The following is a 22,781-nucleotide window of genomic DNA, read 5'->3' on the forward strand; positions in this document are numbered from 1 at the left end:
GCAGCCAAACGCTGTGACCTTCTGTTGCCCGAAACCACATGACTGTCACCCGTAACAGTCCGGGTCTAGAAAGAAGAGGCCATGCACAACAAGAGAAAGAAGTGCTGCACAAGACTACATGACAGGAAGCAAGGGTGGCCAGAATGGTGAGTGAAGGGGGTGGGTAATGGTTTAACAAAGCTTTTTTTGACCCTTTATGGCTCACCAAAATGGTGGCTGCCAATTAGCTGAATTCCCATAGAGTAAAATTACAAAAAATAAACAAACAATCTACATCTGGTTGATAAACATAAAATACAGTAGACAGTTTTAGTACCAACTTGCACTTTTTATTAGACATATTTAGTTAAAAAAAAAAATAAAGAAATGTAACATCACATCGGTGGGAGCTCCGAGGTTAGAGGAGCAGTGCAAACGCTTACACTTAGAGGATTAGGAATCGAAAGCTGCTCACGACTATCCGCACTGACGAGAACAGAAGACTCAACAACGCACATTAACCCTCTAGGTATGCAAGCCTGTAAAACTAAAAAGAACTAAAAGTCCCAGGGTGCATAGCCATGCTCCGATTACTCCGCAGCTCGTGACCGAGAATACTTAACTCATTCCACATCCGCTCACACAATTGCATTTTCCAGTAAGTTGGTCCTTTACAATTTATTACTGGCTATGTAGGAAGTAATTGGTTTACCTGTCTGGTAATGCACATTTAACAATGCTGAACTAGGAGACGAGAGCTAAAAGCCTGATTGTAAGTGCTGCGATTTTAAATGCCTGTTTATTATGTTCTAGCAAAATGCTTTTTGGGGGAAGGAAATTGCACCTTTAAGTAAAAATGTTTTATTCATTGCATTAAAACGATGCTCCCCTGTTTCCTGAAAACTTTGGCTTAGAAAAGTGCCAAGTTTCAGGAGCGATTCGGGAGAAAGTCTCAAAGTCTCGGAGTGACTTTTACATACCGGCTGGTTTTCCCGTAGAGAGCAAACACCTCCACTTGCTACAAACGAGGCTATTATAAAGCCTGGAAAGGTGCCGTTGTGATCGTGTAGGGGTAACCCACCTCCCCCGTTTGCATCATTAGTTCTATGTACGAAGCATAAGTGCTGTTTAAGGATCCACCCACAGGTATAAAAATGCACAGGCGAGGACAAGGCATAGAGAAAAGAGCCCTTTTGTATGGCGGCCTCGGCTATGATTTAGGCCACTTTCACACAGCAGCATTCTGCATCAGGAGTGCGTCCAAAACCAGGAAAGGTGAGAAGGTTCCCGTTACACGTCCCCCATGCGAGTTCTCCTCCTGGTTTTAGCTTATAAAAACAGATATAAAATATTGACCAACCTGCCCCTATGTAAAAATGGCCTTAGTTATGTTTCTAATACCTGAACACAAGTGATACCTCTGCAAATTACTTCTGCCCAGAGAAGGCTGCCATCCATTTATGGTGAGCACCATGGTTCCATCAACCTTGGCTGGTTTTATAGTCACATTTCAGCATTAAAGGGTTTGCCCACTACTTTTACATTGATGGCCTACCCTTAGAATTTGTCAACAATGTCTGATCGGCCGGGGTCCGACACCCCACGCCCCAACCGATCAGCTGCTCCTGGACCTGGCGGCAGCCGGAAACGCTCAACTCTAGCGCTGCTCAGTTTTCAGATAGTGGCCGTGGCCAGGTACTGCCCATCTGCTTCTTATTCAAATCAATAGGAGCCAGATGTGCAGTATCTGGCCACAACCGCTATCCGAAGACAGAGCAGCACCGGAACAGAGCATTTCCGGCTGCCTGCAGCCACTAGAACTGAGAACAGCTAATCGGCAGGGGTGCGAGGTGTCAGACATCAGCCAATCAGACATTCATGACCTATCCGAAGGATACCTTCAATATAAAAGTAGTGGACAACCCCTTTAATATTACAGATCTGAAGGACATGGACATCCTATGAACCAATCCTAGATCACCATAAAACCCAACGAGGATCTAAGATTAGCTGAGCTGCTGGGGTGCCAATGCATTACAAACCAGTCATATGGATGCCAAGATTTGACCCCATCTCCTCCCCCACATCCTGAATAGCATCGGCTGTCTGATTACTGCCCTTGTCCATAGAGGTTAAAATTCCTTTAAGGGATATTGTAGCGCCCTTCCCTTTCACACCAACCTTAACAAATCCCATATGTGATTGGTATGGATTGTGCACCATTCCTTTTCCATCTGGCAGGTATCGGCAGACGTGACGACACCGGCTTTGCTAACCTCTTGAACTGGAAGGGAGCAGAGCGAGTATATATGTGTTATAGTACTGAGGGTCCGCAGAACTGGAAACGTGTAATATAACGACTCCCCGTCAGTAATCCAAGTGGAAAATACTTTGGGTAGCCAGACTCTAGGATGCAATGGCTATAAACAATAGACTGCATAGAAAATGTAGGAGGTCAGTGTCCATTTCAACAAGACATTCCGCAAAAAAAAAAAAATACATTCTAGTTTTTGTTCTGCCCGAACCGGCTGTAGGCAACAAAGGCTTATCCATGCAAACATGTAAACCAGCACTGTTTTGCTACAACACATAGAAGCAATATATAAATCCTCTATGGTACAAAGAATCAGAAGACGTTACAAATCATGTGGGAGTTTCTGAACGATCTGCACATAAATAAGAAACTTGCCTCTTTGGGTAATCTACAGGAGTGGTCTTCCAAGAGGGTCTCCAAAAATTTAAGAAAATAGCCCAACGCATAGCAATTCATACTTTAACCTGTCTTCGTCACGTGTCAGGATGGGCCGCAGTCTGAAGACATTCAGCTCCAGAGACCTGTGTTTCAACTGGACACATACCAGTGAGCTGTGAGAGAAGGGCTATGACAGGAAGGGAAATAAATCGTAACCGAGGACTGAGGCAGGAGAAAAAAAATCCTTTGTGCTCAGTAATCTTTTTGTGTGACACACATTTTCCTTGGCCAACAAAAGGTATATGTGCTTTTGATACAGTTCCTCTGTCATTTAAACACAGGTCTCAGGAGCGGTGTTTCTCCAGACTGCTGCCCATCCTGACATGTGACTAGGAGGACGGGCTGCTGTTTGAGTTACATGATGAGGCAATTTCTTCACGCTCTCAGAGAATCCCTTTAACTCAAGCTCCCCCTGACAACTCATGTTGTTATGTCATGTTTTGTATTAGACAGATGACAAAAGTATGGTTATCATTGTTACCCACTGATCTGGTGGGTTACATAAGGTCTTGAGTCAAGAAACCTTGGTCTTTAACACTTAAGGGGTTGTCCGGTGCCGCTCACTTCTGAATCAGGAGGTGATCAGAGTTCATGACGGCATCCGCACGCATCCGGCAAGGTTTGTGGGAACGCAACATCATTTTTCGTGATGTTGAAGTGATCAGCAGTGAACCCTTTCCACATTTTGGGTGGATCTTGGATATCTCTATTATCATGCCTAACATTAAGCTGAATCATGACTATGAAGTGCAGATGATCAAGCTCCTGGGGATATTCCTTCATAGGAGCAAAGGATGGGCAAACAGATATTCTCCAGAGGTACAAAGCCAAATCAGAGGTCGACCTACTCACAAGTTAGTTTTATCATATTTCTGCAAATGGACATCAAAATCCATCACAGATTCTTGTGATCCAGTAAAACAGTCCAGGTCAAAATAAGAAGGAAAAAATAAATCATAGTTGAAGGCCTAAATGCTTAAATCTTCCATGCAACTGATCTCTAATTAATATTGTAGAACACTACCATGTTCTTACAGGGAAGTATCAGTAACTATTGTTGAACAGGACACTTCACTGCAGACATCAATGAGTTTTCATTCCTATTGGCGATGCCGACATTCACGTTTCCTTGCAGTTGTCCATATAACATTACCCAGCAGCGGTGGAGGCGGCGCCTGTCACAAGCAGGGCATTGGAGGAGTTGTAAAAAGGCACAGACGGCCTTGCAAGGATTTTAAAGTGTTAGATTTTTGCTTGGCAGTAACTCCGGGATGAGATGCTGCTGCTTAGTTGGCATGAAGCTTCACAATGGCCAGCAGCTGCGGTCACCAAGTCTGGCTTGTGGAGGTAAGGCAGGGCATCAGCCGCCCCGTTATGCATAGTCCATCTGCGGGGCAGTGTGTGCGGCCGCGGGCTTTCGCTCTGGACTGGCTCGGGATTCACTGCCGCAGTCCTGAGGTCGGGAGGATATGTAATCTCTCACTTTGATCTCCATGTTTCTGGCGCGGAGTGTTGCTAGGTGTAACTTCTCTAGAAAGTCCGGCATCCCTGTGGAAGAAAACGGGAATGTTCAATCAAGTCTATCAGCATTTCTCCCCCCGCAAAACTAATTGGAGCACCAGAAAAGCGAGAGGTAAAGCATACTAAATATGGTTGATAGGCATGGCACTTATATGAGCGGACCCGCCCAGCCGACCCCGCGCCTGAACGGACCCGCCCAGCCGACCCCGCGCCTGAACGACCCGCCCAGCCGACCCCGCGCCTGAACGGACCCGCCCAGCCGACCCCGCGCCTGAACGGACCCGCCCAGCCGACCCCGCGCCTGAACGGACCCGCCCAGCCGACACCGCGCCTGAACGGACCCGCCCAGCCGACACTGCGCCTGAACGGACCCGCCCAGCCGACACCGCGCCTGAACGGACCCGCCCAGCCGACACCGTGCCTGAACGGACCCGCCCAGCCGACACCGCGCCTGAACGGACCTGCCAACCGACACTGCGCTTGAAATCATCTCCTGATGAAGAGGCGAAAAACGTGTTGGGTTGCCCTGTGTAGTCAGCACATTTGTGACTCGCTGTGTCTACAGGCAATTACTGAATAACTATGTGGGACTATTACGTTGATGCACTGGTAATTGTAATGCTGCTAATTTAACTCTTTCATAAAGCCCTTTTGTACCTGTGGATCACATTGTGGAGTGTAAAGTATACAAGTGGAATTGGGCTTTCTGCTTTTTTATGTTTTCTTTGGTTTTATTTGTTCTTTATTGTATTTAATCATGAATTAGTGAGCATATCAATGGTAATGATGGGTACTTCATTTTGTAATACTGGGTTTAATGTTATTGGGGCTGACTTGTACATTGTGATGTGACGAGTCTGCCTCTAGGGCATTTTTGATCGCAGTGATAGGGGGACTAAAATGCAACTTCAGTAACGTAAAAAGCCAGATCATAAATATAGGTAGATTTACATCCCTTTACCTCTCACCAATGTAGCGTTGGCAGGTCATTAAGTATTTGTAATCATCATATACAACACAATATTATTCCAAGCCCACATGAATAAAAGGGTTTTTTCCACTTTCAAACATGTTTCCCAAACTCCTACAACTTTAATATACTTTATTTTTCGGATTATAAGATGCACTTTTGCTCACAAAATTTTGGGAGGAAAATGAAGTGTGTCTTAAAATCTGAATGTAGCTTACCGGGGGGTGGAGAATGGGCGCTGTGTGGAGCAGGGCGGTGCAGCGGGTGAGATGCTCTGTCAGCGGTGCGAGGCAGTGCTGGCTTTGGCGGGTGAGATGCTCGGTTTGCGGTGCAGAGCTGTGCTGGCTGCGGTAGGCGCTGTGTGGAGCAAGGCAGTGCGGCAGGTGAGATGCTCTGTCAGAGGTGCGATCTTCAAATAATGCCGCCAGGAGTCTGCACGAGCGTAGATGGGGCTCTCGGCTGGCCGTTGAGCTGAGAGCTCAATCTGCACAGGTGCTGATTCCGGACAGCAGTATTTGATGATTGCACAGCCGACAGACCATCTCACCCCAGCACTGTCCTGCTCCACATAGCCAGCACGGCCGGCCACACAGCAGCCAGCATCGCCCTACTCCAGTCCCCCCGCCTGCCTCCTGTGACCCCCACTCCACCACTACTGACACCCCCGTATGGTAAAACACCACCGGAGTATAAAATGGACTCCATTTTTTTTTCTCTTTATATTTGGGGTGCGTCTTATAAAACTTATTTAACTTTTTTCTTTCTTGTTTGCCGACTCCTGCGGCTCCAGCCACCTTTTCCTATGTAAGGCCATGTGCGCACGCTAAAGTTTTCGACGCAGTTTTGCTGCATGAATTGCTGCAGAAAATGTTCATAACATTTCTACAGTCATTCCCCAGCAATACCTATGGTAAAAAAAAAAAAAATGCTGTGCGCACACTGCGGTGTTGTGAATGTCAGTTATGTTTTTGCTGCTGTGAGGCTCCCTCTTGTGGCCAGGAATGGTTTGGTCAGAGACCAGGTGTGTTGAGCAATGGGCGTTTCCATTGCTAACTCTCTGCTTATTTGAACCCTGGTCTGATAGCAGGCTATGCCGGATGTCAGTTCCTCTTTGTACACCAGCCTGCTTCATCCTGCTCCAGACCACATCTACCCCAGATAAGTGCTTGGCTCTTTATTTGTTGTTTGGTTCTTTTTGCTCTTATCGGAGTTTGTCATTTGCTGTGGTTGTTTTCAGTTGATTTGCATGCAGTGATCTTCCCTCTCAGTTGCTTAGCTGGGACGCTCCCTGCAGCTATGTTTGGAGTATTGCTCCTATTAGTCCATGAGTTTGTTGCTTCTTGAATTTGTAATGATTCCTGCTTTCTGTTCATTGGTATGACAAGAGCGCCTGGTATAGGACGGAGTTCAGATCTAGCGATCTGAGGGCTTTTTGTACTATCAGGTTTTTGGATTTTTGCAGGGTTTTTCTCTGGCCACCATCAGTCCCTTTCCTATCCTGTCCTATTTAGTCAGTAGGGCCTCATCTGTGTATTGTGTTTTCCTATATCACCGCAGTCTTTGAATGTGGGGGCTTGCTATTCTTTATCCATTTTCTGAGGCAGAGAGTTATTCATCTTTCCTTAGGATAGCAAGTTCTCCGGCTGGGTTCGCGGTGCACAGGATGTTAGTTCACCCCTCGGCTACTTCTAGTGTTGATGGTTTGTAAGGGGATGGCGGCCAGATTAGATGCCAATGCTCTTGTCACCTTTCACCAATGATTTATGGTGGTCTTCCATTGTTCCGGATCATAACACTGCGTTTTTTTCACCCTACAGATTTTGCTGCAGAATTTCTGCAGCAAAAAGAATGAGCATGTCACTTCTTTTCTGCATTTTTTACCATAGATAATGGTAAAAAAAAATGCAGGGACCAACCTGCGGAAAAACCGCGGGTGCGGTATTCTGCCAGAGGGTGTGGATTTTTCTTAAGAAAAGTCCATTTTCTAGTGTGCACATAGCATAATTATAAGTCCCAGCTATTCAGTGGAGGATGTGGAAGTTTCTCTCTAAAAAAAAAAAAAAAAAAAAAAAAAAAAAATAATTTCCCAACTTGCTATTGCAATCAAAAAATTGTGTAGCTGGATATACACTGGCCGAGAGTCACTGTTTTATGAGCGTAGATCGGCTAGATGATTGCTGATCAGTAGTTGTTTAATAGCCTGTTTTTATAGGACGATCGTTAATAGGATCGTTCTGTGCACATCGGCTATTCACTATTCTCAACTGCACATATTACCCAGGACAGAGTGATACCAAGAAAGATTTTTAAGCGAGCTTCACCTGAAATATTAGATTTTTCTTGATTGTCAGATGATCTTACGCCTGTTTAGACTGGCCGGTGATTATTGGGAATGAGTGTTCCTACAAATGTATGTTACTGATAATCGGCCAGTGTAAATGCACCTTAATGGCCCCATACACAAACTAACGGCGGTTGAATTCACAGAAAACGGTGAACTCTGTCAACAATCTAAGGCCCAATTCACACATCAGTGATTCCAGTACATATGACGTCTATTTTCATACATACCAGAGACACGGACATACACAGACCCATTAATATCAATGGGTCTGCGCACAAATCAGTGTTTTCACAAGGATCGTGTCGAGCACACACAAGTCCGTGTGTTCTGCAAGACAACATGTGCGTTTTTCTCCAGCAGCTCTGATGTCACTAATGTGATCCATGTGACACGTACCGGAAAAAAAACAAGTCTGTGAAATAAAATTAAATTTCTATACTCACCTGCCTCCAGTGCTGCTGTCTCTTGCTTCCGGGCCTGCTTATTATGCTCATGAATATTCACTGCACCACAGAACCGGAAGCAGCAGCAATGGAGACAGCAGCATTGGGGACAGCGGCGGGTAGCACACGGTGAACACTAGTGTGCCAAAAATCACAGCACACTGATGGGCTGTACGCACCTTCAACACGGCCGTGCAATACACGACCATTTTTCATCGACATGTGAAGGAGGTCTAAGGTGAATGGGATCTAATGACTCTACCGAGACACCATGTCAGGGGAGGGAAGGATCACGGGAGGGAAGGATCTAGCACGTCCAATTTTGGACTACCAGAGAGGTCTGTCAAAGGCTCTCTCAGAAAATAAAAATGAAAGAACCGGAAGAGAATTGCCGGCCAAACGACTGACCGATAGCCATCTATTGTGTACAGGACCACATGGAGCAGAAAAGCTAAGAGAAGCCCGTCAATTTGGCTAACAAGACTTCAGTAACTGCGTATCTAGTAACTGCAAAGTATAACACCAGCACGCTGCCATGTACAGCAGCTAAGAGCAGTCAACCTATCATCCCGTATGTGTGAATAGTGGTAGAAGCAGGTGCAGTGGTGTTATATGGCAAAGTAGCATTACTCATGCTCGCCCTCTACAGGAGAGAAAGTGCTCGTGCTCCATTGGGCAGCCCTGATGCGTGCACATTCACTGCTCACATCAAATCTGTGCATGCTCCATGAGGACATAACCAATGACAACTCTTTCATAGCAATGGTGAGACTTGGGTCACTTGGGGTCAAGTTTTCTTGTGGACGATTCAATTTGGAAAATTAATGCAAATTACATATTGATACGTTATAAAGCTCCATTCATTAAGACGTGCTATATTATGGGAATTTCCCTTTAAAAAAGGATTGCGAAAAATTACTATATCTTTTGGACTATAAGATCTACTTTTTAACAAGAAAAAAAAAGCTGAAAAGCAAAAAAGAGAGACAGTATATCACAAAAGTGAGTACATTTTTGTAAATGTTGAAGTATTGTATATTTTCATGGGACAACATTGAAGATCTGACCCTGTCATAAAATGTACAGTGTCAGTGTGCAGCTTGTATAACAGGGTAAATTTGGTGCCCTCTAAATAACTCAGCACACAGCCATTAATGTGTAAACCGCTCGCAACAAAAGTGAGTACACCTCTAAGTCAAAATGGACAAATTGTGCTCAATGTCTCAATATTGTGTGTGGCTGCCATTAATTTCAATCACTGTCTTAACTCTCTTGCGCATGGAGGTCACTGGAGCTTCACAGGAGCCGCTGGATCCTCTTCGACCCTCCATGACGACATCACGGAGCTGGTGGATGTTAGAAACCTTGTGCTCCTCCACCTTCTGTTTGAGGAGGTCACCAAAGATGCTGAATTGGGTTTAGGTCTGGAGACGCTTGGCCGGTTCATCTCCTTTACCCTCAGTTTTATTAGCAAGGCAGTTGCCATCATGGAGGTGTGTTTGGGGTTGTTATGTTGCATAACGAAGGGATCATGCTCTCCTTTAGTATGTTTTCAGTACATGCTTGAGGCTCTGATTAAGGAAGACTCCCTTCCGAAACGCTTTAACCGCGTCCTCATACCTGTACTACTTATAGATTTTAATTAGTTCAAATAAAATGGGATTTTATTGAATTTATCTTTCCTGAAAGACGACGTTTGTTGCTGGATCCCCACCTTTTGCAAATGCTTGAGGTTCTGATCTGGTATAAATCCCAAGTCATATGACAAAGCTCATTAAAGGGTCACTTTTGACTTTTAGGATTGCTAATTCCAATAGGTGGCACTAGAGTTAGTCTACTTCCTCCCTGAGGAGACAATTTGCACAATCCATGCTGGCATTCATGTTTCCCTCAATGAACTCTAGCTTCCTACAGCTAGCAGCACTCATGCAGCCCGAAACCATGACACTCCCACCACCATGCTTCACTGTAGGGAGGACACACTTTTCTTTGTCCTCCTCTGCCACCCCACACTTGACACCATTTGAATCAAATATGTTTATCAGGCAACAGGACATGATTCCAGTAATCCATGTCCTTAGTCTGCTTGTCTTCAGCAAACTGTTTGCGGGCTTTCTTGTGCATCATCTTTAGAAGAGACTTCCTTCTGGGACAACAGCCATGCAAACCAATTTGATGCAGTGTGCAGCGTATGGTCTGAGCACTGACAATCTTTTCTCCCACCCATTTGCCCTCTGCAGCAATGCTGGCAGCACTCATACGTCTCTTTTGAAAAGACCACCTCTGGATATGACACTGACCGTGTGCACTCATCTTTGGTTGACCATGGCGAGGCCTGTTCTGAGTGGAACCTGTCTTGTTAAACCACTGTATGGTCTTGGCCACTGTGCTGCAGCTCAGTGTCAGGGCGTTGGCAATCTTTTGTTGCCAGTGGTTTAGACATTAATGGCTGTGTGCAGATTTATTTATAGGACACACCAAATTTACATTGTTATACAAGCTGTACACTGACTACTGTACATTGTATCAGAGTGTCAAATGTTGTGTTGTCCCATTTTACAAAAATGTCAGGGGGGTACTCACTTTTGTGATATATTGTAGAACCACTAATAGATTTATTACTTTCCTGTTCTACCCTGGCACATTAAAATTAGGTGGAATCGACCTCTGGGTAGTTTCAAAGGAGGAAATATATTCTTTTTGTTGTCAGTAAACCCTATAGCAAAAGAAAAATAAAATATCTATTTCCCTCCCCCCCTCTGCCCCCCCTCCTCCCTCTGTCCCCCCCCTCTCCTCCCTCTGTCCCCCCCCTCTGTCCCCCCCTCTCCTCCCTCTGTCCCCCCCCCCCTCTTCCCTCCCTCTGTCCCCCCCCCTCTCCTCCCTCTGTCCCCCCCCCCTCTCCTCCCTCTGTCCCCCCCTCTCTCCTCCCTCTGTCCCCCCCCCTCTTCCCTCTGTGTCCCCCCCCCTCTTCCCTCTGTGTCCCCCCCCCCTCTTCCCTCTGTCCCCCCCCCCTCTTCCCTCTGTCCCCCCCCCCTCTTCCCTCTGTCCCCCCCCCCTCTTCCCTCTGTCCCCCCCCTCTTCCCTCTTCCCCCCCACCCCCTCTTCCCCCCCCCCTCTTCCCCCCCCCTCTTCCCTCTGTCCCCCCCCTCTTCCCTCTGTCCCCCCCCTCTTCCCTCTGTCCCCCCCCTCTTCCCTCTGTCCCCCCCCTCTTCCCTCTGTCCCCCCACCCCCCCCTCTTCCCTCTGTCCCCACCCCCCTCTGTCCCCCCCCTCTTCCCTCTGCCCCCCCCCATCTCCTTCCCCTCCCTGTGCCGCCTTTTACCTCCCCCCTCTCCTCCCTGTCCCGCCCTCTCTCACCCCCCCTTTCCCTCTCCCCCTATTAACCCCCCCTCTCTCTTTTTTCCCTTTTACTAAAGGGTTCACCTTCCTAAGCATCTTAAGTTTATACTCGCTTATTTTTTCCCCCCTTTAACCCCTACAAGCAGCAGCACTCCTGTTCAGCAACCATGTCAAATAGATAATTTCCGATCTAGAGGACATATTAATTTTTATGTCAGGGGGTCATATCTGGATGTTGAAAGAATATATTTACCTTCAATGACCTTAAATAAGAATGTCCCAGCGTCCATGCTCAGACGAGAGATCAGCACGCGGTGTGAGGGGGTAACGCGCTCGGAGAATACTGTACCCCGTTCACTGTAGAAGTCTTATGAAGTGGCAGTAATTGGCAATTACGCCTCATTGTGTGATCGGCGGTGATCACACAATGCTGTTTCCCCACCCGCCTAGATATTAACCTGTAGTAACCTTACCGCTGGAAACCATCCAATTCACACAGTAGCGAGGAAACACAGTCTGCGGGTTGTCGCTGTAGACCAGCAGGTAATCAAAGCCATTCTAAAAAGGAAAAGACACAGTTCATGGCAAGTCTCTGTGTATAAGAACCATTCATACAAAACCTGCGGGGAACACCTCCACGTGTTAGGAGAAAACATACAATATGGGCCCCAGAACACAGATCTGTAATAATGCCGTGTGCAGAAGCAAAGTATCCTACAATTAAAGGGGATCTACCACCAGATTTTTGCTACCGCATTACAGAGACCCTGATTCCAGGGATGTGTCACTTACTGGGCTGCTTGCTGTAGTTTTATAGCGCCTCCTGTTCTATCCGCTGCAGATCTACCAGTTCTCTGAATGCTGAGCTCTGTTATGCTGACAGATTACCACCGGTAAAGGGTGTTGATATCTGCTAGGGGATTTTTTTTTATTTTTATGGTGTAAATTAATGTATTTTTGGCTGAAAAGCATGTTTATTTTTTGCTATAGGTTATCCTTAAAGGGAAATAGTTAATACATTCTACAACTGCAGACTGATGAGTTCACAGTGTTCCCCATGAAAGCGGGCGGTCACGTCACACCTCTCTGGATAGTCGAGACTAGATGCCTTCAGCTTCTCTCAATAGAAGTGAATTGGAATCCGTAGAATGTGGTTGACAAGTGACCTCAAGTAAGCAAACTCCGAAAATACCATGGATCCTTCACAACATGCGCAGGGCAACGGTCACAGTCGGCAGTGGACAACCCCTTAAAAAAAAAAATGTGGACTGTTTGGTATCTACAGCATCTATGTATAACAGTACACAGCAGGATGAGCTCACCTGATGATTGCAGGGTCTGTAAGGGCTGGTTCACACTAAGCGACAACGAGGTCGCTGTTACGTCACCATTTTCTGTGACGTAACAGCGACCTTGTAAGTCGCTGTTATGATCGCTGCTTAGCTGTCAAACACAGCAGCCGAAGCAGCGATCATAACCGCGAGAGCAGGGAGCCGCGCACACTGCTTAGCGCTGGCTCCTTGCTCTCCTAGCTACAGTACACATCGGGTTAATTAACCCGATGTGTACTGCAGCTACATGTGCAGAGAGCCGGAGCCGGCAGCGTGAGAGCTGCGGAGGCTGGTAACTAAGGTAAATATCGGGTAACCACCTCGGTTACCCGATGTTTACCCTGGTTACAGCTTACCGCAGGCTGTCAGACGCCGGCTCCTGCTCCCTGCTCGCTTCATTTCGTCGCTCTCTCGCTGTCACACACAGCGATCTGTGTGTCACAGCGGGAGAGCGCCTTTGAAGAAAACGAACCAGGGCTGTGTGTAACGAGCAGCGATCTCGCAGCAGGGGCCAGATCGCTGCTCAGTGTCACACACAGCGAGATCGCTAATGAGGTCACTGTTGCGTCACCAAAACCGTGCCGTAGCAGCGATTTCGGTAGCGATCTCGCTGTGTGTGAAGCACCCCTAAGCCTTAACTCTCAAAGCTCAACTTTCATTTAGTCACAAATCAGCTTTAAAAAGACTGTCAGCAGGATTTTGCTATGTAAGCTGAAGACCGCATGCTGTAAGAGTTAACAAAAAGCAAATATGCTTCTCTTATCTGTTTGTTTGCAATTGTTTAGTAATCTAATGTCTATTACCCTGTGATTATTATTACAGGACTAGAAACTCAGTGTAGGGCAGTCCAGCACATCCCCTGCTGTGATTGACACCTCACTGTCAATGTACAATCTCTATACAGAGCCTGGAGGGGGCGGGGACAGCTCTCTCAGCTCAGCTACATGCTTAAAAATCTATATGATTGCGTCAGATCGGCTGCACCCAGTAATGTATGTGATACACCTTCAGATTCAGAATCTCCTTGCCTATGCTATGTTCCTGTCAGATGAGGTAGCAAAAATCTGCTGAGAGATTCCCTTTAAGGGAAGAACAATAAGGATTCATATTCTGCCTTCAGAAAAACTTACTGACAGTCACTGTTAAAGCATTTGTCCACTACTCGGGCAACCTATCAATCACTATTTTTGCCCCCCGTTAAAAGTAATATCACTTCTGCTCACCTCCAGTGCCTATGCCGCTCCAGTGGTATCGAGATTTGCTTTCCCAGGATGTTGTTTTGTCACATGAGCTCAATGCTCAATCAGCGCTGGCTTCACGCTCCTCGCCTTCAGACGTATCAAACTTCAAGAGAAGTTGCAGCTCTGACTTCTTGATGTTAGATTCATCCGACAATGGGGAGAGTGAAGTCAGCGGCGATTTGGCACAGGGCTTCCGTGATGTAATGTTATCATGTGAGCCTTGGGAGAGCGAGTGCCGACACCGCTGGAACAGCGCCGGCATCGGAGGTGAATATAAGTGATGCTCTTTAAAGACCCTGAGCGCACTAGAAAATGGAATTTTCTGAAAATTCCAGACCCTTTGAAAGATTACCGCACCTGCAGTAAAAAAAAACCGCAGCAAGCTGCACCCGAACACCGCATGCGGTTTTACCGCGGGTTGCTCCCTGCGGTTTTTGACCATTATCTATGGCAAGAACAGCAGGTACCTGCGGAAAAGAAGTGACATGCTCTTTCTTTTTGCTGCAGAAAACATGCAGCAAAACCTGTTGGTCAAAAAAAAACTAAAAAACGCAGTGTGCGCACACCAATTTTTTTTTACCATAGGTTTTGCTGTGGAAGGACTGCAGCAAGGTTATGAAAATTTTCTGCAGCAAAACATGCAGCAAAAACCACTGTGTGCGCACAGGGCCTTACCGGACAACCCCTTTAACTTACTATGCAGTCGTTGTGTACTGGGAGAGACTGCAGTCCACATTATTTTTACTGTAACCCCTATTGACACCCCAACAGGTGTCCATATCCTTTACTCATGCACAGGAGTCCATTACAGCTCCGTACCACATTCAAATTCCATTTTGCAGTGCTGTAATATGGCACTCGTATACGTCCTCCTGTACTCAACGTCCCCAGCATCATGCAGAAATACATGGAGTTTTTGCTTTATTGTTGGATTCAGTCTCCCGACAGAGAAAGAAAAAATGATTGTAGCAAGTGTTATCTGACTTGTGACTACTGAGGGGAAAACCCCCCCAACTATTTTAACCTGTAGGGGGGCGATCTTATTTTATCGCAACTGACCAATCGAGAGTAATGTGGATCACCTATAGAGGAGCAGACGTACCTCATCAAACGTGGTGTGCGGCCTGATCACCATCTGCGACTGATAATTCCGAACTCGCACATAGTTAGGAGACTCTGGCACTTCAGGATGTTCCACCGCCCTATGGCATTAAAGAAAATAGAATTTTAAGAGGTTGTAATAAAGTAAAAAAAAAAAAAAGTCTATTATACATGTCTGACCTCAAAAACAAGCCCCTTCGGTCCATGGTCTGTGCCTGATATTGAAACTTAAAAGGGAACCAATGATCAGGATTTCCGTGTATAAGCTGCAGCCAGTGCAGTACTGGCACTATCATGCACAGTGTGTACATACCATCAGGGGGCAGCTCGGGTGTTTAGGCAGTGAAATACAACTTTATAAAGTTTGAAATTTCGTGCACTTTTTGATTGACGTGTGAACCTCTCTGTTAATGTCCGGGCGGGTTATGCAGGAGTTCCCCGCCCCCCCCCCCCCAGCCTGTTCCTCCCTCTCTCCTGATGTCCGGGCGGGTTATGCACGTGTTCTCCGCCCCCCCCCCGCGCCGCCTGTTCCTCCCTCCCTCCCTCTGGCTGTATGTAAATATCTAATCTTCAGAAACATGGCGCTGGAGTGGGCCTCTGCGCATAGCGCTTATCTCCGGCGCCATGTTTCTGAAGCCCCCGCATTACACAACTTGGTGTCTGAGAGGGCGGCGCATGCGCCCTCGTTTCTTCACAGCCCGTTGTGACCGCGGGAGCGCGCGCGATTAGAACAGGACAGAACAGCTGACCGGAGGACGCGATTACCTGCTGCTCCTGTATCGTGCCGCCCCAGGACACCGGGCCAACACACCAGCCGGTGTGACATCGCTGTGGCGCCGCCCTCTCAGACACCAAGTTGTGTAATGCGGGGGCTTCAGAAACATGGCGCCGGAGATAAGCGCTATGCGCAGAGGCCCACTCCGGCGCCATGTTTCTGAAGATTAGATATTTACATACAGCCAGAGGGAGCCTCCCTCCCTCTGGCTGTATGTAAATATCTAATCTTCAGAAACAGGCGGCGCGGGGGGGGGGCGGAGAACACGTGCATAACCCGCCCGGAGAGAGGGAGGAACAGGCTGGTGGGGGGGTGGGGAACTCCTGCATAACCCGCCCGGACATTATCTGCAGAGGTGCACACGTCAATCAAAAAGTGCACGAAATTTCAAACTTTATAAAGTTGTATTTCACTGCCTAAACACCCGAGCTGCCCCCTGATGGTATGTACACACTGTGCATGATAGTGCCAGTACTGCACTGGCTGCAGCTTATACACGAAAATCCTGATGTTTGGTTCCCTTTAAGGCTCAGTTAATACTAGAAAGGTGATTCTTGGCTGTTTATTTCCCAGGAGCTGAACTTGTGCCATCTATCCGAAAACTTTCCTCAATGGTCTGAGTCTGGAGCTACAAATATGATCGCTACTGCGGAGATATCCGGATAGACGGCACATGATCAGCTGCAGGAAAGAAAAGAGACCGTCAGGGAGCACCGGAGCAGCAGGCTTATACACAACATGAAGAATGGTTTGGAGATAGTTTTTTTTTGGCTATTCCGTTACAAAAACAAATTATTTTTAAAATCTTTTTAACATATACACCATGCAAAAGCAGCCTCTCTGCCGTCATGCGATTCATGCACACATTGGGGAGTCAGGCGCGATCTCTATAGGCAGATAAAAATGTGACCTGGGATGTTATCAGTCTTTAATACCAGATGAAGTTTACGTTACCCAACGTAACCCGTTCTCGAGGCCAAAAGCTGCTTAATACTACCAGTGTTTCCCCCAAAAATAAAACAGGGTCTTATATTATGGTTTGCGGCGAAAGACGCGTTAGGGTTTATTTTCAGGAGAAGTCTTATATTTTCTCATGAACAACAATCCACATTTATTCAAATATAATCCGGTCATCACATTCTGGAACATCAACCTATTACTGATTCAAGGGCACATTGTCTTATCTGATCTGCTATTCTTGTGGTGCAGATCCAGTCCTATAGTGGGGTGTACATGCCATATTTACAATGGTTTAAATTACCTGCCTAAAATTATTATTCTCTATGTACTGCTAAGTTTACCCCCGTAAGAAAGCAGACGCCCCCTAAAAGAATCGCACTTACCAGACATCAAACAATTAGAGCTGGCAAGTGAATGGGCTCTCACATACAAATCGCATCGCTGCCAGGTCTCCCTACATCCTACAGCGATTGGCTCCACCCTGGTGACTGGAAGCAGTATCACTTGCAAAGAGTGATACTGGTAGCCAATCTGTTTGTGAGAGCTGCAGTGCAATGTAGTTCGAATGGCAAGGGTCCTGACAGTGGCGCAGATCTCTGTGTGAGAGCCCATCCACCATCGGCACTTGCCAACTGTAATTGTTGGGGGTCTGGTGAGTGCAATTTTTTTTTTCCTTTGAGGGGATGTCTGCTTTCTTTGATAAAAAGTCATGTTGTATTCTTTAACTTTTTTAGCTCTTTCGACACTTTCTTATGGAACCACAATAGCTCTTTTTTTCGGGAATACAGGGCAGTAGTAGGGTGTGACCGCTCTGTGCTGACATTTTCTGATCTTTTGTCTCCCTATACATAAGTTATATACTTTTATAAGCAAATGTGTGGACCCAGAGCACGGTCCAGTTGTCATATACTGCAAAAATACCAATAGATTCTTGTTGAGCATAGACCCATGCGTTGGTCTTGAGAACATAACAGAGGAGCACCAATATAAGTCACCTAAGAGTTTGTACAAGGAAAACCTTAAAAGAAACTTGTCAACAGATTCATGTTGCCTGTAGTTCGGGCACCATGTATTGGACTCCACAGTGCGACTACAGTCAATTAGGATTTATTCCAAATTGCTGCTGTGTTTCAGAGAAAACACACTTAGAAAGGTCGACGGGGAACCATGTGTTTTAAATGACTAGTCCGAGGCTGATCTCTGTCGTGCTCCCTATGAGTGACAGGTCCATACGGGACTCCATCTTTTGATGGAGAGACAGAGTGGGGCATAGTTGGAATTTGAGCACCCTTGCTTTTGGAAATGTCTGGCAGCTTTTTATTACCTCTCCCTGGTGAAAACACAAGTGCGTAGTCAGGGGACGACAGCCGACGGCGGGGCAGTCAGGGGACGACAGCCGACGGCGGGGCAGTCAGGGGACGACAGCCGACGGCGGGGCAGTCAGGGGAAGACAGCCGACGGCGGGGCAGTCAGGGGAAGACAGCCGACGGCGGGGCAGTCAGGGGAAGACAGCCGACGGCGGGGCAGTCAGGGGAAGACAGCCGACGGCGGGGCAGTCAGGGGAAGACAGCCGACGGCGGGGCAGTCAGGGGAAGACAGCCGACGGCGGGGCAGTCAGGGGAAGACAGCCGACGGCGGGGCAGTCAGGGGAAGACAGCCGACGGCGGGGCAGTCAGGGGAAGACAGCCGACGGCGGGGCAGTCAGGGGAAGACAGCCGACGGCGGGGCAGTCAGGGGAAGACAGCCGACGGCGGGGCAGTCAGGGGAAGACAGCCGACGGCGGGGCAGTCAGGGGAAGACAGCCGACGGCGGGGCAGTCAGGGGAAGACAGCCGACGGCGGGGCAGTCAGGGGAAGACAGCCGACGGCGGGGCAGTCAGGGGAAGACAGCCGACGGCGGGGCAGTCAGGGGAAGACAGCCGACGGCGGGGCAGTCAGGGGAAGACAGCCGACGGCGGGGCAGTCAGGGGAAGACAGCCGACGGCGGGGCAGTCAGGGGAAGACAGCCGACGGCGGGGCAGTCAGAGGAAGACAGCCGACGGCGGGGCAGTCAGGGGAAGACAGCCGACGGCGGGGCAGTCAGGGGAAGACAGCCGACGGCGGGGCAGTCAGGGGAAGACAGCCGACGGCGGGGCAGTCAGGGGAAGACAGCCGACGGCGGGGCAGTCAGGGGAAGACAGCCGACGGCGGGGCAGTCAGGGGAAGACAGCCGACGGCGGGGCAGTCAGGGGAAGACAGCCGACGGCGGGGCAGTCAGGGGAAGACAGCCGACGGCGGGGCAGTCAGGGGAAGACAGCCGACGGCGGGGCAGTCAGGGGAAGACAGCCGACGGCGGGGCAGTCAGGGGAAGACAGCCGACGGCGGGGCAGTCAGGGGAAGACAGCCGACGGCGGGGCAGTCAGGGGAAGACAGCCGACGACGGGGCAGTCAGGGGAAGAAAGCCGACGGCGGGGCAGTCAGGGGAAGACAGCCGACGGCGGGGCAGTCAGGGGAAGACAGCCGACGGCGGGGCAGTCAGGAGAGACAACTGATAACCATCTCCTCTTTATTGCCAGTTTTAAGCCTTCCAATCCTCCAAAGAATTTCACCTTTTTAGGATAGCTACATTCACATTTTATTTTTTGTGAGTGGACATGCCTAAAAACGCCCCAAAAATCATGTAAAAGATCATTTATTTAATCATTTATTTAGTGAAATCACTTTGCTGTCATATGTTCAGTACTTTGATAGTTATGTCGGATTCTAATTTTATAAAGCACCTGCTTCTCACTTGTCCTGATGGATAATCCAGTACAAGGAAAAAAAAAAAAACACCCAAAGCCTCGTTGTTTTTCCAAGCCTCAAAGTCACATTCTGTCCCTTTATTTTATGATTTAGTAACATTTTTTACCATTTCTCATAGAGCGCTGTACAGACACTTTACACCTCTTGTGTCCATGCTCCACAAAGATCAAAGTCCAACAGGACAGCCTGAAAGTACCAAATGTATCAAACAGCCGCAGCCTCTGTGAGAAAATTGGCATTTTGGAAAATGGTCCTAGGCCGTGTCTGCAAAGTATACAAATCAAATAGAACAAGGAGTAAAGTCCAGGACAAAATCCACCGCAGGTGTAAAGTGGGTTAAGGAGTTTGAAAGGTGAAAAGTCTCCTCCAGACTCAGATAACAGGCAATCTGCGGGACAAAGTCAAGTGCAGAGTCTGAAAGATCAGTTTTTGCCTTGATGCAATATTTCTAATGTACCTGGAACCTTTTACTAAAGTTCAAACACACATACATCACCAGAAATCTATTCATGGTCAGAATTCTATTGGGTTGTATGGGTTTAACAGCACAAAGACCGCAAAAAATAGATAGAGGTAGTATCTATTACCTAAAACACACCACTAAGATTAGCTACCCTCATAAAAAATATATTTTATTAATAAATAATTAAAAAGAACATCAACATTGTTCTCTCATATGATAGTCATAAATATATATAACAAAAATAATTAGTGCAGGTGTCAACCAGTGCTATACCCGCACCAGAGGATAGCCTAGGACAATTAGTTGGGAGAAAAGAAAAATATTTTTTGGATGTTTTTGAAAAAATAGGTCAGAATGGGGCTGATCTATATAGATTCTATGTTATCCCCTCTTGACAGCGGAGGGTGTGTTAATATTGTAAATATCCCCCGCACCAATTAACTCACCCTAACTGTCCTGAATAGCCTCTGGCGGGGCTAACCACCACCAAAGTGTAATCAGAAGTGCAATACAAAACAGTCACAAACAGACAACATTAACAGAAATGCGTTCGTTGTCAATAATCCTACACATGGGCATAATTTCCCTCTCAAAGAATAAATTGTTAGGTAAGAGTCGAGAGGTCCACTTAACTCATGGATACCCAGGGAGAGTTTGGGGGGTATCCATGAGTTAAGTGGCCCTCACAACAGTCACAGTCTCTAATGTGGCCCCTTTGGAAAATGAATTGCCAAACCCTGGGTTTAAGTGATTACTCTATACATCAAAGCACGGAAACTAGTAGGGCCTCAATCAAAAATCAGTATTATTCACGTATGCAGAGAAAAGAAAAAATTATATTTTATATTATATTATTATATATATACTAGAAGGTGGCCCGATTCTACGCATCGGGTATTCTAGAATTTACGTATTGTGTAGTTCATGTATGATTTTTGTTATATATATGTGCAGTATGTGCGTATATTTGTGTGTGCAGCGTTGTCTGTGTGTGGGTGTCTGTGTAGGGCAGTTGTTTGTGGTTTCCAGTGTGTGTGTGTGGTGTGTTGTGCAGTGCGCGCGCGCGCGCGCGCGTGTGTGTGTGTGTGTTGGGGGGAGGTGTGCACTCTCCATCGTGCTCCATCCCCTATGCTGCGCACCCCCCATCGTGCTACATCTCCCATCCTGCGCACTCCCAAACGTGCTCCATCCGCCATGCTGCGCACTCCCAAACGTGCTCCATCCGCCATGCTGCGCACTCCCCATCGTGCTCCATTCCCCATGCTGCGCACTCCCCATCGTGCTCCATCCGCCACGCTGCGCACTCCCCATCGTGCTCCATCTCCCATGCTGCGCACTCCTAAACGTGCTCCATCCGCCATGCTGCGCACTCCCAAATGTGCTCCATCCACCATGCTGCGCACTCCCAAACGTGCTCCATCCGCCATACTCCACACTCCCCATCGTGCTCCATGCCCCATGCAGCGCACTCCCCATCGTGCTCTATCCCCTATGCTGCGCACCCCCCATCGTGCTCCATCATCCATGCTGCGCACTCCCAAACGTGCTCCATCCGCCATGCCGCGCACTCCCAAACGTGCTCCATCCGCCATGCTGCGCACTCCCAAACGTGCTCCATCCGCCATGCTGGGCACTCTCCATCGTGCTCCATCCCCCATGCAGTGCACTCCCTATCGTGCTCCATCCCCTATGCTGCGCACCTCCCATCGTGCTCCATCTCCCATGCTGCGCACTCTCAAACGTGCTCCATCCGCCATGCTGCGCACTCCCAAACGTGGTCCATCCGCTATGCTGCGCACTCCCAAACGTGCTCCATCCGCTATGCTGCGCACTCCCAAACGTACTCCATCCGCCATGCTGCGCACTCCCAAACGTGCTCCATCCGCCATGCTGCGCATTACCAAACGTGCTCCATCCGCCATGCTGCGCCAGCATCAGCCTCTCTACCCGCATCATCAGCCTCTCTGCCCGCAGCATCAGCCTCTCTCCTCCCAGCATCAGCGTCTCTGTCCCTAGCATCAGGCTCTCTCCTTCCAGCCTCCCTCAGCATCAGCCTCCCTTTCCCAGCCTTCCCAAGGATCAGCCTCTCTCCTCTCAGCCTCCTTCCTCCCAGCCTCCGCCTCCCAGCCTCCCTCAGCATCAGCCTTCCTCTCCCAGTCTCCCCCAGCATCAGCTTCCCCAAGCATCAGCCTCTACCAGCATCAGCCTCTGTTCTTCCAGCCTCCTCCAGCATCAGCTTCCCTAAGCATCAGCCTCCCTCGTCCCAGCCTCCCTCAGCATCAGCCTCTCTCCTTCCAGCCTCCCTCAGCATCAGCCTCCTCTCCCCAGCCTTCCCTAGGATCAGCCTCTCTCCTCCCAGCCTCCTTCTTCCCAGCCTTCCGATCCCAGCCTCCTTCAGCATCAGCATTTCCCTCTTCCCCATGATCAGCCTCTCTGCTCCCAGCCTCCTCCAGCACGCCCTGCTCCTCTGCCGACACTCACACACCCGATCGCATGCACTCACACACACACCCGATCGCATCCACTCACACACACACCCGATCGCATCCACTCACACACACACCCGATCGCATCCACTCACACACACACCCGATCGCATCCACTCACACACACACCCGATCGCATCCACTCACACACACACCCGATCGCATCCACTCACACACACACCCGATCGCATCCACTCACACACACCCGATCGCATCCACTCACACACACACCCGATCGCATCCACTCACACACACACCCGATCGCATCCACTCACACACACCCGATCGCATCCA

At 48.3% G+C, this 22,781-nt stretch overlaps 1 protein-coding gene across 2 annotated transcripts in view; it reads right to left on the reverse strand.

Annotated features, from left to right (window-relative positions):
• Positions 1–313: 313 nt before the first annotated feature.
• The window catches only part of STARD7 (StAR related lipid transfer domain containing 7), a 72,064-nt gene continuing 49,596 nt past the window's right edge, over positions 314–22,781 (reverse strand). The window contains exons 6-8 of one of the 2 annotated variants that reach the window (XM_075346195.1): positions 15,022–15,121; positions 11,806–11,905; positions 314–4,279 (exon numbers count right to left, since the gene is read on the reverse strand). In XM_075346195.1, coding sequence (XP_075202310.1) covers positions 4,104–4,279; positions 11,806–11,905; positions 15,022–15,121 — 376 coding nt within the window. In that variant the 3' untranslated portion in view covers positions 314–4,103. The remainder of the gene's footprint in view (positions 4,280–11,805; positions 11,906–15,021; positions 15,122–22,781) is intronic. The other variant, XM_075346196.1, reaches the window with a different exon arrangement.

The sequence above is a fragment of the Anomaloglossus baeobatrachus genome, chromosome 4, assembly GCF_048569485.1.
Source record: "Anomaloglossus baeobatrachus isolate aAnoBae1 chromosome 4, aAnoBae1.hap1, whole genome shotgun sequence".
Classification (NCBI taxonomy): domain Eukaryota; kingdom Metazoa; phylum Chordata; class Amphibia; order Anura; family Aromobatidae; genus Anomaloglossus; species Anomaloglossus baeobatrachus.